We start from the raw sequence: 13,032 nt of genomic DNA, 5'->3' as shown, positions 1-13,032 counted from the left end.
CACACTTTGAATAGGCAGGGCCTGAACAATATTCTGCCATGACATGAATGAAAAGCCAGTCCAGGAGGAGTAATGGGTATGATACGGCCCGAAGAGAGGATGACTCTCAAAATGACCAGTACTACAAACTAGAGCCAATGGGATTCCCAGATATCGGTTTCAATCTTTAAAAATCAAGATGTCTTAAATCCATCATCAATATTTTACATTTTCTAAAAAATCTAGTTCATGGTTTTTAAAGAAGTTGATTCTGACTCATCTGTTAGACACTCTACCATACACATATGAATAACGTTCTGGTTGATATATTTTTAAATTCCTATCATTTTGAATATTTTTGGGAGAAGACAGGACGAGAAAAGAATATTCAATGAAAATTTGGGAAGAGAAAGCTTCCATTTACTTAAACATTTACTAAACACCTATTATACCGCAAACACTACTTTAAGACCTCAAAATACATTTGCCTTTTTCTTTTCATTTATTTATGTTGGTTTTATCCTAATTCTTCTTTATTACCTTTTGGGGCAATTATCTTGTAACATGTAGCATAATCACTTTGCTAGTAAATGAGTGAATGAATCCACACCACTTGAGGAAAATTCATCGGCTGTGATATTGACTAAGAAAACGTTAATATTTGATCAACAGCTAGTTTAAATTTTCTTTCTTTCCAGCTTATTTCCAATTAAGTGTATTCCTTCTCCTGGCCTGTCAGGTTACATATTGATAGTCTCTGAAATACTTCACAGTAAAGACCTAGTTTTTCCAATGTTGTCCATATCAGGCCTCTAAGCTGAAGCTCAGCCATTGTAACCCCTGTGACCTGCACACATACGTCCAGATGGCCTGCAGGACCTAAGAAGTCTGGGACAGTCGAAAAACCACAAAAGAAGTAAAACAGCCAGTTCCTGCCTTAACTGATTAACCAACATTACAACATTCCACCATTGTGACTTGCCCCTTCCCTACCTTAACTGATCGATCGACCTTGTGGCATTCCTCTTCTGGACAGTAAGTCTTATGATCTCCCCACCTATGTACCTTGTGACCCCCTTCTCTGCTAACAATAAATAACCACCTTTTACTGTAATTTTCCATTACCTACCCAACTCCTATACAGCAACTCCTTCCCCATCTTCCTTCGCTGACTTCTTTCTCGGACACAGTCCGCCTGTACCCAGAGAATTAAAAGCTTTATTGCTCACACAAAGCCTGTTTGGTGGTCTCTTTACACAGACACGCTTGACAGTCCAGTCTTTACAGATTCTCATATTGCCCACTGTTACACGTATGTATGTCTCCTCCACATAATTTCATGGATGAAGTAGGAAAAAACTTGCCTTTTTGTTAAAGCTAAAATTAACCAGTTATCTACTATACATAAAGGGCTAGCTGAGTCACTGCATTTATTTCATATAAGTACAAAAACAGTTAAGTTTTTTTCTAAGTCAGAAGCTTTAAAGCCAAGTATACTAGTTTTCTATTACTGTGGTAACCAATTGCTATCAATTGAATGGCTTAAACGACACAAATTTATTATTTTACAATCTGGAGGTCAGAAGTCCAAAATATGCTAAAATTAAGCTGTCAGCAGGTATGTGTTCCTGGAAACTATAGGAGGAAAACCATTTTCTTCTCCTCTCCAGCTTCTAGACACCTCTCACACTCCTTGTCTCCTGGCTCCATCCTCCATCTTCAAACCCAGCATTGTCAAATCTCTCTACGACTTTCTTCCAGTCACATCTTCCTCCAACAATCTCTTGTCTTCTGTTTCCCTATTCCTTTCAAGGACCCTTGTAATTACATTGGGCCCAATGGGGTAACTCAGGATAGTTACCCTATTTTAAGGTCAATTGATTTGCAATCTTAATTCCATCTGCAACCTTAATTTCCCTTTGCCATATAACCTAATGTATTCACAGGTTCCTGGCATGAGAATGTAAACATCTTTGGAGCCCCATTATTCTGCCTACCACACCAAGACAGTGTTCTTTTTCCATTTATTAGCTTCAGTTTTCCAAAAGCACCTTAGTTCTCTTACAGTTTCTCAATACTAGGAAAAGAAACCATTGGAGAATAACAGTATAAGATTACTGGTAGCAACAATATGCAATTCAGTTTTTGACCATAAGCTCTGAATCTACTGGAATGACCCTCATACCCAAAGAGAGATATGAATACAGCCAGAATGGCCACTGCCACATAACTGTGCTCCCAGATGCACGCAGCCTGAGATTCCTGACTCAGATCCTGGTAAACTGAAGCCATGGAACATGGAATCCAAGTGTGACTACCAGGATAAATGATTCCTGCAATCCAAGTTGGCTAGAAAAAAGGGCCCTCTCATTACAATTTTAAAAAGTTAAATCCTCTTGCAAAATTACTCCAATAAACTTAGACTCATTAATATTGTACAAGGCACTAGGTAATAAAGTTTACAGTCTTTTTAACATTAAAAGTGAAAAGCAAAATGGCTAAATTATAGTAGCCTAATCTTTTAATGCCATTACTGAGGATTGACAGGTTGGTTGTTTTAACAGCTGTACAATGCTTAAGCTCTAAGGATTCCAAATCTCAAATAATAAAAAGAATAACACTTTGCGTGAATGTTTTTATGACTATATCTCAGACATACTTTCTCACAGGAATTCTTGGTTAAAGATTATTATATTTCAATCAGGAGCCACAGAGTAAAAAATTACAATGGCTGGCTAAAGTTCCTATACAATCTGAAGCTAAATATGAAGCAAAGTAAATGTTCCACATTTGAATCTACTGTGTGACTTCAGGGATAGAAAAAAAAAAAGTCCTTTATGGTGATTAGTATTTAAATCAGGCAAGTGCAATCACTGAATGCTAAAAGATAAATTATATGACAGCATATCAAGCCGACTCTACTATGGTCTCATGTCACACAAAGGTTATGAGAGGTATATTGTTTCTTCTGAGCCTTGTTTTTTAACGCACAGTAAGCAATGCCAATTACGAAAAGCAGGCATCTCTTGGGTTAACCAACACCCTCAATTTCTACCTCTGTTCACCTGCTGACCCCTCCCCTTGCTCCCACAACACAGCATCTACTGTAAGAGTGGTGCTGAGGGCTGTTTCTAGTACCTATGGCTCTCACGGCATATCTGTATTTTCACCCAGCACTGCTCCTTAGCAACATTCAAATGGGCCAACTCTAAGTAAGATCTGACTTAGGAATGGGATAAGGTAGTGTCCCAAAAGGAGTTTTGCTCACAGACCCTCAAAGAATTCTGAAAATCTGTGCACATATTTTTAAATAACATCTCAACATCCTTAACATAGTTAAGTGTAAACACTTGAAAAAGGGACATCTTTCTGGCGCTCTATGGCTGGTATGCTTGCTTCATATACATATGCATCAGAACCTCAGGGTTGCAGATTTAGCTCATTCAATGTATGGAAAATGTCTGCGACACAACATAATTGGCAAAACCAATCCTCATTGACAGCCAATCAACCCAATAAGACTTTCTGTCAAGACAACTCCAACACTGTTGTTCAATCAAATAGAAAGATAGTCCTGGTGACAGCCATCTATCTTCTGGAAGCTAAAAGGAACAGACAGAAAAATACACCCCAGAGCCTTGTCACGTGCTCCTCACTTGGATGAATGGGGAGAATGAAAGAATTGGCAGGCATCACCCATGTTCAGAGGGAAATTAGTTTCAAGCAGACTTGGAAGACGAGGATCTGAAAATTAAAACCCTTGAAACATTCTATGCCCTGTGAAGTCTTGTGGGCCTAAGGGTATGTGCACAGTTTGGAGACTCCTGGGCAAAAGAATTGAAATTCCACTCTGAAAGCATCTAATATAATGCAAATATAAGGTGTTATTTTTAAACCAAAAGCCTCTCTGCATTTCTTTGAGGCATCCTAAGGCTTTGGAAATTTTTAAAACAGGTATCATGTTCTCTTCATCAGAATGGAGGGTCAACAAGAGATTATAATCTTGCTGGTGTGGCCAACCTAGTGTATAGTCTTGGATAAACAGTTCAGGGAGTCCCAGGAATTGGTTCTACAATTTCTCTGAGTGCTTTCGAACTTCACTGCTTTTGTTTTAAGCCTCTTCCTAATAATCTTTTAGCGTGTGTCTTAATCACCTTTACCCTGAAATTCCTAGGTCCATCCATGAGTTCATTATTGGGCCTTATGCCTATGTTCTGTTCTCCAGGGGGGTTGAAGAGGGCCTTTTACTGCCAGAAATAGAAAAACTTTCAAAATGATATACTAATAATAACCGGCACCTGTCAAGATTATCATATTGTGCCAACAGAGGAGCTGCTTATGCAAACTACTGTAAACTTGTACATCGGAAGACAGAGAAGTGTGTACCGTCACCTTGGAAATGCACTTTGAAAATCTCTGTCTCCTAACATTTACGGGGTAAAGGTTGAAAGTAAATTATTGACAAAGGGTGGGGGAAAAAACAGATGCAAAGAAGACAACTTTATTAGGTGCTTTCTCTCCCTTATGAGAAGGGTTTGATTCTTTCAGGTGAAGTTCCAAATCACTAGACAATACCCAGTTTCCTTCAGTTGCACCAAGTTCATCCCACGGTGGGTGCTTTGAAAAGCACCTTGAGGGCGAATGGGTCTCAGGCCACTCATGATCAGGTCCGATGCTTTTGTTAGTTGAAGATTCTTCCCGTGTCACCTCTTAGAAGCAGTTCGGTGTCCCCCTCCAAAGAGCCCACCACCTGGCTGCGCCCCACCTCCATTTGTCCCCCAGCTGCCAGGTAAGGGTAACCCAGCCAGGTAAGGGTGAGTGGTTCAGAAGATGCCGCTGCGGGGGCAGCCAGGCCTTCACACGCAATCACTGGGGAAGAGGCGAGGACACGGGTGGATGCTGGAGGCGCGCACGTGCGCAGGTGCTCGCGCATCCACACACACACACACACACACACACACACACACACACACACACACACACACACAGAGGCACGGGGTGCGGGGCGACTAGGGGGAGGGGACGGCCTTACCAGATCAATAAACGTCAGGAATTTCCAGCTCCCTCCGTAGGTCTGGTGCGAGGGCATTTCGATGGCCTTGTAGTTACACAGGATAGAGCAGTAGGACAGCAGGATTGCCACCCGCAGCACCTGGCAGGGGACAAGCGCCATGTTCGCCAGAGGCCTGGGCTGGCTGGGCGGCGAGGAGGGCGGGAGGGAGGGAGGGAGACGCCCGGCGCGTGGGGGCGGGCGCCGTGGGAACACTGGCGCGGGGCGGGAGCTGGCGAGGGGCGGGGGCGGGGCGGGGCGGGGCGGGGGCGGCGAGGGGGCTGGGCGCGCGACCCCGGGGACTGGCGCGGCCGCGAGCGCCCGGGTGACCTGTACTGGCTGGGCGCGGATTGCGGACGCTCTCTACTGCCGGCCACGGCCTGGCAGGCGGCATGTCGTCATCTCTTTCGTCACCTTCGTCATTCTGCTCTTGCGATCGCAGGGTCCCGGGACACGCGGCCGGGGCACCCCCTAGGAGTCCTAGGAGTGGGTGCGACCTCTGAGTGCGACGGAGGCTCGGGAAGTGCGCGCTGATCTCCAGGGGGAAGCGGGGCCTGTGGCTAGTGGGCGCCGGGCCGGGTGAGGGGGCGGGGAACCTAGATTGAAGGAGGGGACCCCAGTGTCCACAAATGTCCCCCCACCTCCCGGAATCGCGGTGATGCTTCTTGGGGTAGTTGCAGTTGGTTGAGAGCGGGTGACCAGTGCGGAGAGATCCAGTGGGGGTGTGAACGTGGGGTGTAAACCCGAGCACATTCAGCCACGAGTGACTTTCGGTATTTTAGAGCAATAAAGTTTTCAGTGTTGACTGACGACTGTCAATCACTAGGAAACTCTAAATTCTGCTTTCAATGGGTAGGCTACGCAGCACTTTTCCACCAGAGATTGATTAATGTCATATTAGTATGTAACATCAGCTAGAATATGAACTTTGGACAAGTGGTTTGTAAATAAAAAGCTATAAAGAAAGGATTATCAAATAACTTTCTGCCACAGGATTGCATTCAGCTTTAAAAAAAAAATCCAAGTGTGGATGTAAAACCCCTGCGTGTAATTTAATACTAATCTTTTGGGTGTTAAACTGGTTTTGCCCTTTTACTTATTTTTTTCTTACACTGCACTACCAGGGCTTAATGGAAGGAAAATAAATATAAACTGGAATCCCTCCTGCCTTCCAGTAAATGTTGTCACACTGAAGTTGCATCAGTCTGTGGGCAACATTTTCATTTCAGCCAACCAGATGCAGGGTCGGATTATGAAAAGGCAACATAGGTATTTCCTGTGGATCCATTTAAAACAGGTGTCCTCTCCAAATAGTCTCTGAGTCAGAGGATGTGGAGGGAGGGCTGGTGGGGAGAAGCATAGTGGTAGAGGTAAAGAGAAAGTAGCAAGCCATGGATGTTTTCCTGAATGTTTCCAATCAAGGTCTAAACTAGATTTTTAAAATTGGCATTATAATTATGCTAATAGAATTGGTGTCAGAATAAGATTCTACTAGCATTAAAACGATGTATTATTGATGATTTTTGGTCATATCTTAATGTAAAAGTTGGGTTTACTTTTTTAAATTGTGCATCCTTGGTACCTGGTTATGAAACTGCCAAAAATAAAAATAAATAAAAAAAGAGTAGATCTATTGAAGATCTATCTACCTTAACAGTGTGTCCAGAGTTGGTTCCTGCCGGTGGGTTCGTGGTCTCACTGACTTCAAGAATGAAGCCACAGGCCTTCGTGGTGAGTGTTACAGCTCTGAAAGATGGCAAGGACCCAAAGAGTGAATGGTAGCAAGGTTTATTTTGAAGAGCAAAAGGACAAAGCTTCCACAGCATGGAAGGGGACCTGAGCGGGTTGCCCTTGCTGGCTGGGGTGGCCAGCTTTTATTCCTTTATGTCCCCTTCCGTGTTCCATTTCTGCCTTGTCAGAGTGCCCTTTTTTCAGTCCTCCCGCAATTGGCTACTTTTAAAATCCTGCTGATTGGTGCGTTTTACAGAGCGCTGATTAGTGTGTTTTACAGAGCACTGATTGGTGCATTTTACAGAGCACTGATTGGTGCATTTTACAATCCTCTTGTAAGACAGGCGAGTTCCCCAAGTCCCCACTAGACTCAGGAAGTTCAGTGGCCTCACCTCTCAATAAAGCCTTAATAAAGTTTTATGAGTTATTGTGATATTTGCAAGGTTTGATATACCCTTCCTGCTTTACATGTTAGAAAATTATTAAGACTCCTCAACTCCATTGTTACAAAAGGAAATAATATTTTCATAAAGTCATTTTTAATGGTCAGGTTTGTGTGTGTGTGTGTGTGTGTGTGAGAGTCTAGCTCTGTCACCCAGGCTGGAGTGCAGTGGCGTGATCTCAGCTCACTGCAACCTCCACCTCCTGGGTTCAATTATTCTCCTGCCTCAGCCTCCCAAGTGGCTGAGACCACAGGTGCATGCCACCATACCTGGCTAATTTTTTTGTAGTTTTAGTAGAGATGGGGTTTCACCATGTTGGCCAGGCTGGTCTCGAACTCCTGACTTCAAATGATCCACCTGCCTCGGCCTCCCAAAGTGCTGGGATTACAGGTGTGGGTCACCCCGCCCGGCCAGTTTCTTTTTAAATAAATAACGATAACGCTTAATTGAGTATTTAGAGCCTATTCTGCTGGGTTTGCTTTTGTTGTTTCATGATTTGCCAACCATAATGAGATGGTTTGTGCTTTAAAAAATGAAGCGTTTGTATAAAACTTGACTGAAATACTATTTTATGAGAATGTCAGTTCACAATTTTTGGAACCTCTTGATAACTATCAACATGTCCAGATTTGCTTTCTCTGCTTTTCAGACCATATCTAACAATCTTAGTCATGTTTTACAGATCTTTTGTGGAAAATATTAATCTACACACAGATTGTGTTTTTACAGCATAAACAATACAATGGGTATTATTGCTTTTAAAACTTCATTAGGTAAGTTATTACTTTTTATGAATTATAATACATTATTCACTTCTGATTATTCTTATGATGATTCCATATTTGATTTAGATAATACTGTTTTCTATGTATAGAAGAAATATTTGCATGTCTTTTTTATCTTTTTCATTCTACTACACAGTGAGACTGTAGGAGAAAAGCCTTATCCAGTTGAATTTCATGAACAGCAGTAAACATAAGAAACACCAAGGGAAGATTTCAAGAACACGTTTTAGCTTCAAGCTATATTAATATTCTTTGTTGTAATATTTCTTAGACTATATATGAGGCTGAAGATACCCTTTCTTAAGTACTTCTAATAATTGAGATAGACTGTTCATTCCTTTTTTTTCTTTTGGAGGGGGAGTGTATTAGTCCATTTTCATACTGCTATGAAGAAATACCTACAACTGGGTAATTCATAGAGACAAAGAGTCTTAATGGACTCACAGTTCCACATGGCTGGGGAGGCTTCACCCTCATGGCAGAACGTAAAGGAAGAGCAAAGTCACATCTTACATGGTGGCAGGCAAAAGAGTGTGTTTAGGGGAACTGCCCTTTATAAAACCATCAGATCTCGTGAGACTTATTCACTGTCACAAGAACAGCACAAGAAAACCTGCCCCTAGGATTCAATTACTTCCCAGTAGGTCCCTCCCACAATGCGTGGGGATTATGGGAGCTACAATTCAAGATGAAATTTGGGTGGAGACACAGCAAACTATATCAGGGAAGATGTCTGTCTGACATACTGATGATAATACCTGTTAATTTGGGAAATGACTGGGACTCTTATGTTACCCAAGTAGCAGTTCCAGCTACTTGGGACTGAAGCAGGAGTCCCAAAGTCGGAGGATTGCTTCAGGCCAGAAGGTGGAAGCTGCAGTGAGTTGGTTTTGCACCACTGCACTCCAGACTGGGTGACAAAGTGAGACTCTATCAAAAGAAGAAGAGAGAGAGAGAAGAAGAGGAAGAAGAAGCAGAAGGAGGAGGAGAAAGAGGAGGAGGAGGGGAGAAAAGAAACAGAAAAGAAAGAGAAAAAAGAAAAGAAGACAGAAGCACATGGGAGAAACACCAAAGACTGCCAGCTGTCACTAGGAGCGAGGAGACAGGCGTGGAACAGATTCTCCCGCCCAGCCCCCACAAATAACTTACCCCACTGACACTTCAATTTCAGAGGTATATCCTCCAGAACTGGGAGACAGTATGTTTCTGTCACTTCAGCCACCTGGTTTGTGGTACTTTGTTGTGGCAGCCCAAGCAGAGTAATATAAGAGAGAAAGTAGATATTGCGAGACCACTAACAGTTGCTACCACAATTTCCCATCAATAGTGTAATTCCAGTAATTTGTTCTCTGCAACGTTTCTCCAATTTGAAACTTCATGTCTATTTTTCCTGCTGTTGCCTTATTGAATAAGCTCTGTAGGTGGTCTTACTGGCTCCACTTTTGCATCTCCATGTCACCCTTATCACTACCACTAGGATTATATTCCTGAAATATAGATTACTTCTCTCCTCAAAAATTGTCAGTGATTTCCCATGACCTGCAGGAAATCTCACTCTCTCAGAATGGCATTCAACATCTTCTGTGATTTGGCTGACCTTAACCCCATTTTTCAACTTCTGTAACTGCATCTTTCTAAATAATTATGCATTCCATTATTATAGGAATACATATTTTTCTCCCAAAACTCAGCATTTACTTTTACTCTTCCACACCCCTCAAGCACTAATGATTCATATTACCTTCTCCATCTGCTGAAATTCTACTCATCTTCCAAGGGCCAGCTCTGGTTGAAATTCTATAATAATGTCTATATTTGCATAGTACTCTGCCATCTAGAAAGCATTTCACGTTATACTAAATGCAATCATGGCATCTTCTCAAGATATCTATGGCAACTCAACCCGTGGGTATTCCTGTACGATGACCATCCCCCGTATAATAGGAACTGCCCTGGGATGCTTTTCACATCTAAGTAGCCAATGCATAGATGAGGCAGTTATCAGCGGAGATTCCCTCTCTTGTGTAAGATGGAAAGCTTATTTCCCAATAGTTTGAGATATGTGAAGCAGCTAATTAAACTATCCTCTTTGTACCCAGACTCTGTCCATAGAAGGCAAGGCTTTGGGGAAATTGATAGCCTCTGCACAAAGCAGTATTACAGAAATGTGGAATGCAGGGATGATAGGATGGGTTGATACTTCTTACCATATTAAGTAACTTTTTCCCTTGAATTAAAGGCAGCTAAAATGCCTGCAGTCCATTTATTGGGCCCCTGTGTTAGTCATCCACAGAGCTAGTTGAAAGTCAGTTTTAGAAACTGGCATAATAAACATCCAGCACAAAAGAGGAGTGCAACAAAATTAAACTAAGCACCATTATTTTGTTTTCAAGAGACATGGGATTCACCATGAGAGATGTCAGCATCAAGCTACCCTGCCAAATGCCAAAAGCCAGTTTTAATTATCTGTGAAACTAGCCAACTGAGAGCCCACAGAACTCCAGCTTTCCTCACCCGAGGGAAGACCTTAGCAGACCTGTCAGAACCAAAGCTTGTTCTGACACCTTGTTCCCACAGGAGCTGAGCATCCAGTTTCCATTCCCCTCAAAAATTCACCTGTCAAAAAAAGCAGATGAATGGCTCACATCACTGATGTCTAGGCTCTGGCTGTAGAAGATGATCAGACCCACAAGGCCGGTTGGAAGATTACCTGGAATACAATGAGGTGGCTGGGCCAAGCCATGATTCTGAGTCAAGTCAGAATCTGCTGGAAGGACTACTGAGAAATATTTTACTAGTGTAGTCCTTTCCTTTCCCTGTTTTTTGAATTCACTGTGCATATCATGGCTGGAGGTACAGTTGCCATCTTGTAAGCATGAGAGAAAGAACAGAGAATTTCAGAGTTATCTACCCTGATATAAATAACCTGCTGAACCAAATGGGCAGTTACCTCCTTCCAGACTTCTTGTGATTTAAGAAAAACAACCCCCTATTTGTTTAAGCCAATGGAGTACAGTGTTCTCTTATGTACAACAAACTGGTAGGTCAAAGAGCTATGTGGGGCTATTTCCTGGTATCCTTTTTTTTTTTTTTTTTTTTTTAATGAGACAGAGTCTTACTCTGTTGCCAGGCTGGAGTGCAGTGGCATGATGTCTGCTCCCTGCAACCTCCATCTTACGGGTTCAAGCAATTCTGCATCAGCCTCTTGAGTAGCTGGTCCTACAGGCACCCGCCATCACGCCCAGCTAATTTTTGTACTTTTGGTAGTGACGGGGTTTCACCATGTTGGCCAGGATGATCTCAATTTCTTGACCTTGTGATCTGCCCACCTCGGCCTCCCAAAGTGCTGGGATTGCAGGCATGAGCCACTGAACCCGGCGTGTGTGTGTGTGTGTGTGTGTGTGATGGAGTCTGGCTCTGTTGCCCAGGTGGGAGTATAATGATGTAGTCTCGGCTCACTGCAGCCTTTGCCTCCTAGGCTCAAGCTATTCTCCTGCCTCGGCTTCCTGAGTAGCTGGGATTACAGGCATCCACCACCGCGCCAAGCTAATTTTTGTATTTTTAGTAAAGATGGAGTTTCACCATGTTGCCCAGGCTGGTCTTGAACTCCTGACCTCAGGTAATCCACCCACTTCAGCCTCCCAAAGTGCTGGAATTACAGGTGTGAGACACCGTGCCCGGCCTTTCTGATACCCTTTAAAAAAGTGTTGAACTGACTGGGTGTGGTGGCTCACGCCTGTAATCCCACCACTTTGAGAGGCCAAGGTGGGTGGATCGCTTGAGGTCAGGAGTTCCAGACCAGCCTGGCCAACATGGTGAAACCTCATGCCTACTAAAAATGCAAAAAAAATAGCCGGGTGTGCTGACACATATCTATAATCCCAGATCCCAGCTACTTGGGAGGCTGAGGCAGGAGAATCGCTTGAACCCGAAAGGCAGAGGTTGCAGTGAGCTGAGATCATACCACTGCACTCCAGTCTGGGTGACAGAGCCAGACTCTGTCTCAAAAAGTAAATAAATAAAATAAAATAAAATAAAAAGTGCTGAATTATAAGATAGTGGGCTAGTCCTAAGGAGACCAGGATTCAAATTCTGTGCTTTTTTTTTTTTTAATAACAAACACTCATCTAATACTATGGGTCAGGCTCTGAGCTTTACACTTTACAAATTTTAACTCGTTTTATCCTCCTTGAGGATGGTTACTATTATCTCCATTTTACAAAAGAGGAAATGGAAGAACAGAGTAAATTAGATAGACTGCCCAAAGTCACACAACCTGTCAATGGCAGAGCTAAGATAGGAAACCCATGCATTTTCGTTCTTAAACGTTACACTGAGCTGCTTGATATGTAGTCAGTGCATATCCTATCCTAGATTCCGATTCACATTCATATCAGGCAGAAACAACGAGTATATTTCAGCATCTCTGTAGACATAATTGTCTGAGAAAATTCTAGATAAGAATTCCAGGAGTCACACATCATTTCATAATTTTTGTAGACTTTCCATGTATTGACAAGCTTTTTGTTATCATTTAGCAATGCCATTTTATTTTATGATATCTGAGCCATCTGATGTTATCTTCTTCTTGAAATGAATGCTTCATCAAATTCCTATATATGCTCCATTTCCCCATTATTTCTTTCACATAAATTATATTCCATCATTAGATTCATCCAAGAATTATATTCATTTTCATGTATTTTCTGGAATGTTAAGCAAATTTTAATTTGCCGGATGTCCCTTTAAGTTTTACTTAAATTGATGAATTATTTCCTTTCAAAATCCTCTTTCTTTCTACGTTAATATATATCAGAGGCCAGACACCTTTATATTGATAGATGCGGAATGACAAAACTCTTCTTTTTGGAGAAAAACTTAGAGATCACCTAGTTCCGGTCTTTCATTTTATAAATGATGAAACTGAGGCTCAGAAGAGTTAAATTACTTTCCTAATGTCACAGTCAGTTGGTAGTGATGACAGCGGGGGCCGGGAGCAGGCAGGGTCTGCCCTCCTGGGTGCCGCTGCAGCTGCCCAACCTGC

The 13,032-nt window shown here is 42.4% G+C and overlaps 1 protein-coding gene across 14 annotated transcripts in view; it reads right to left on the bottom strand.

Moving 5' to 3' along the window:
- Positions 1 to 6,674, bottom strand: part of AIG1 (androgen induced 1) — a 276,425-nt gene extending 269,751 nt beyond the window's left edge. For 6 of the 14 annotated variants that reach the window (XM_077998528.1, XM_028846704.2, XM_077998534.1 and 3 more), the window contains exon 1: positions 5,012 to 5,176. In XM_077998528.1, coding sequence (XP_077854654.1) covers positions 5,012 to 5,152 — 141 coding nt within the window. In that variant the 5' untranslated portion in view covers positions 5,153 to 5,176. 14 annotated transcript variants of the gene reach the window in all.
- Positions 6,675 to 13,032: the final 6,358 nt, after the last annotated feature.

The sequence above is a fragment of the Macaca mulatta genome, chromosome 4 (genome assembly GCF_049350105.2).
Source record: "Macaca mulatta isolate MMU2019108-1 chromosome 4, T2T-MMU8v2.0, whole genome shotgun sequence".
NCBI lineage: Eukaryota > Metazoa > Chordata > Mammalia > Primates > Cercopithecidae > Macaca > Macaca mulatta.
The sequence above is the reverse complement of the archived record's forward strand: the minus strand, read 5'-3'. Positions and strand labels throughout refer to the sequence as shown.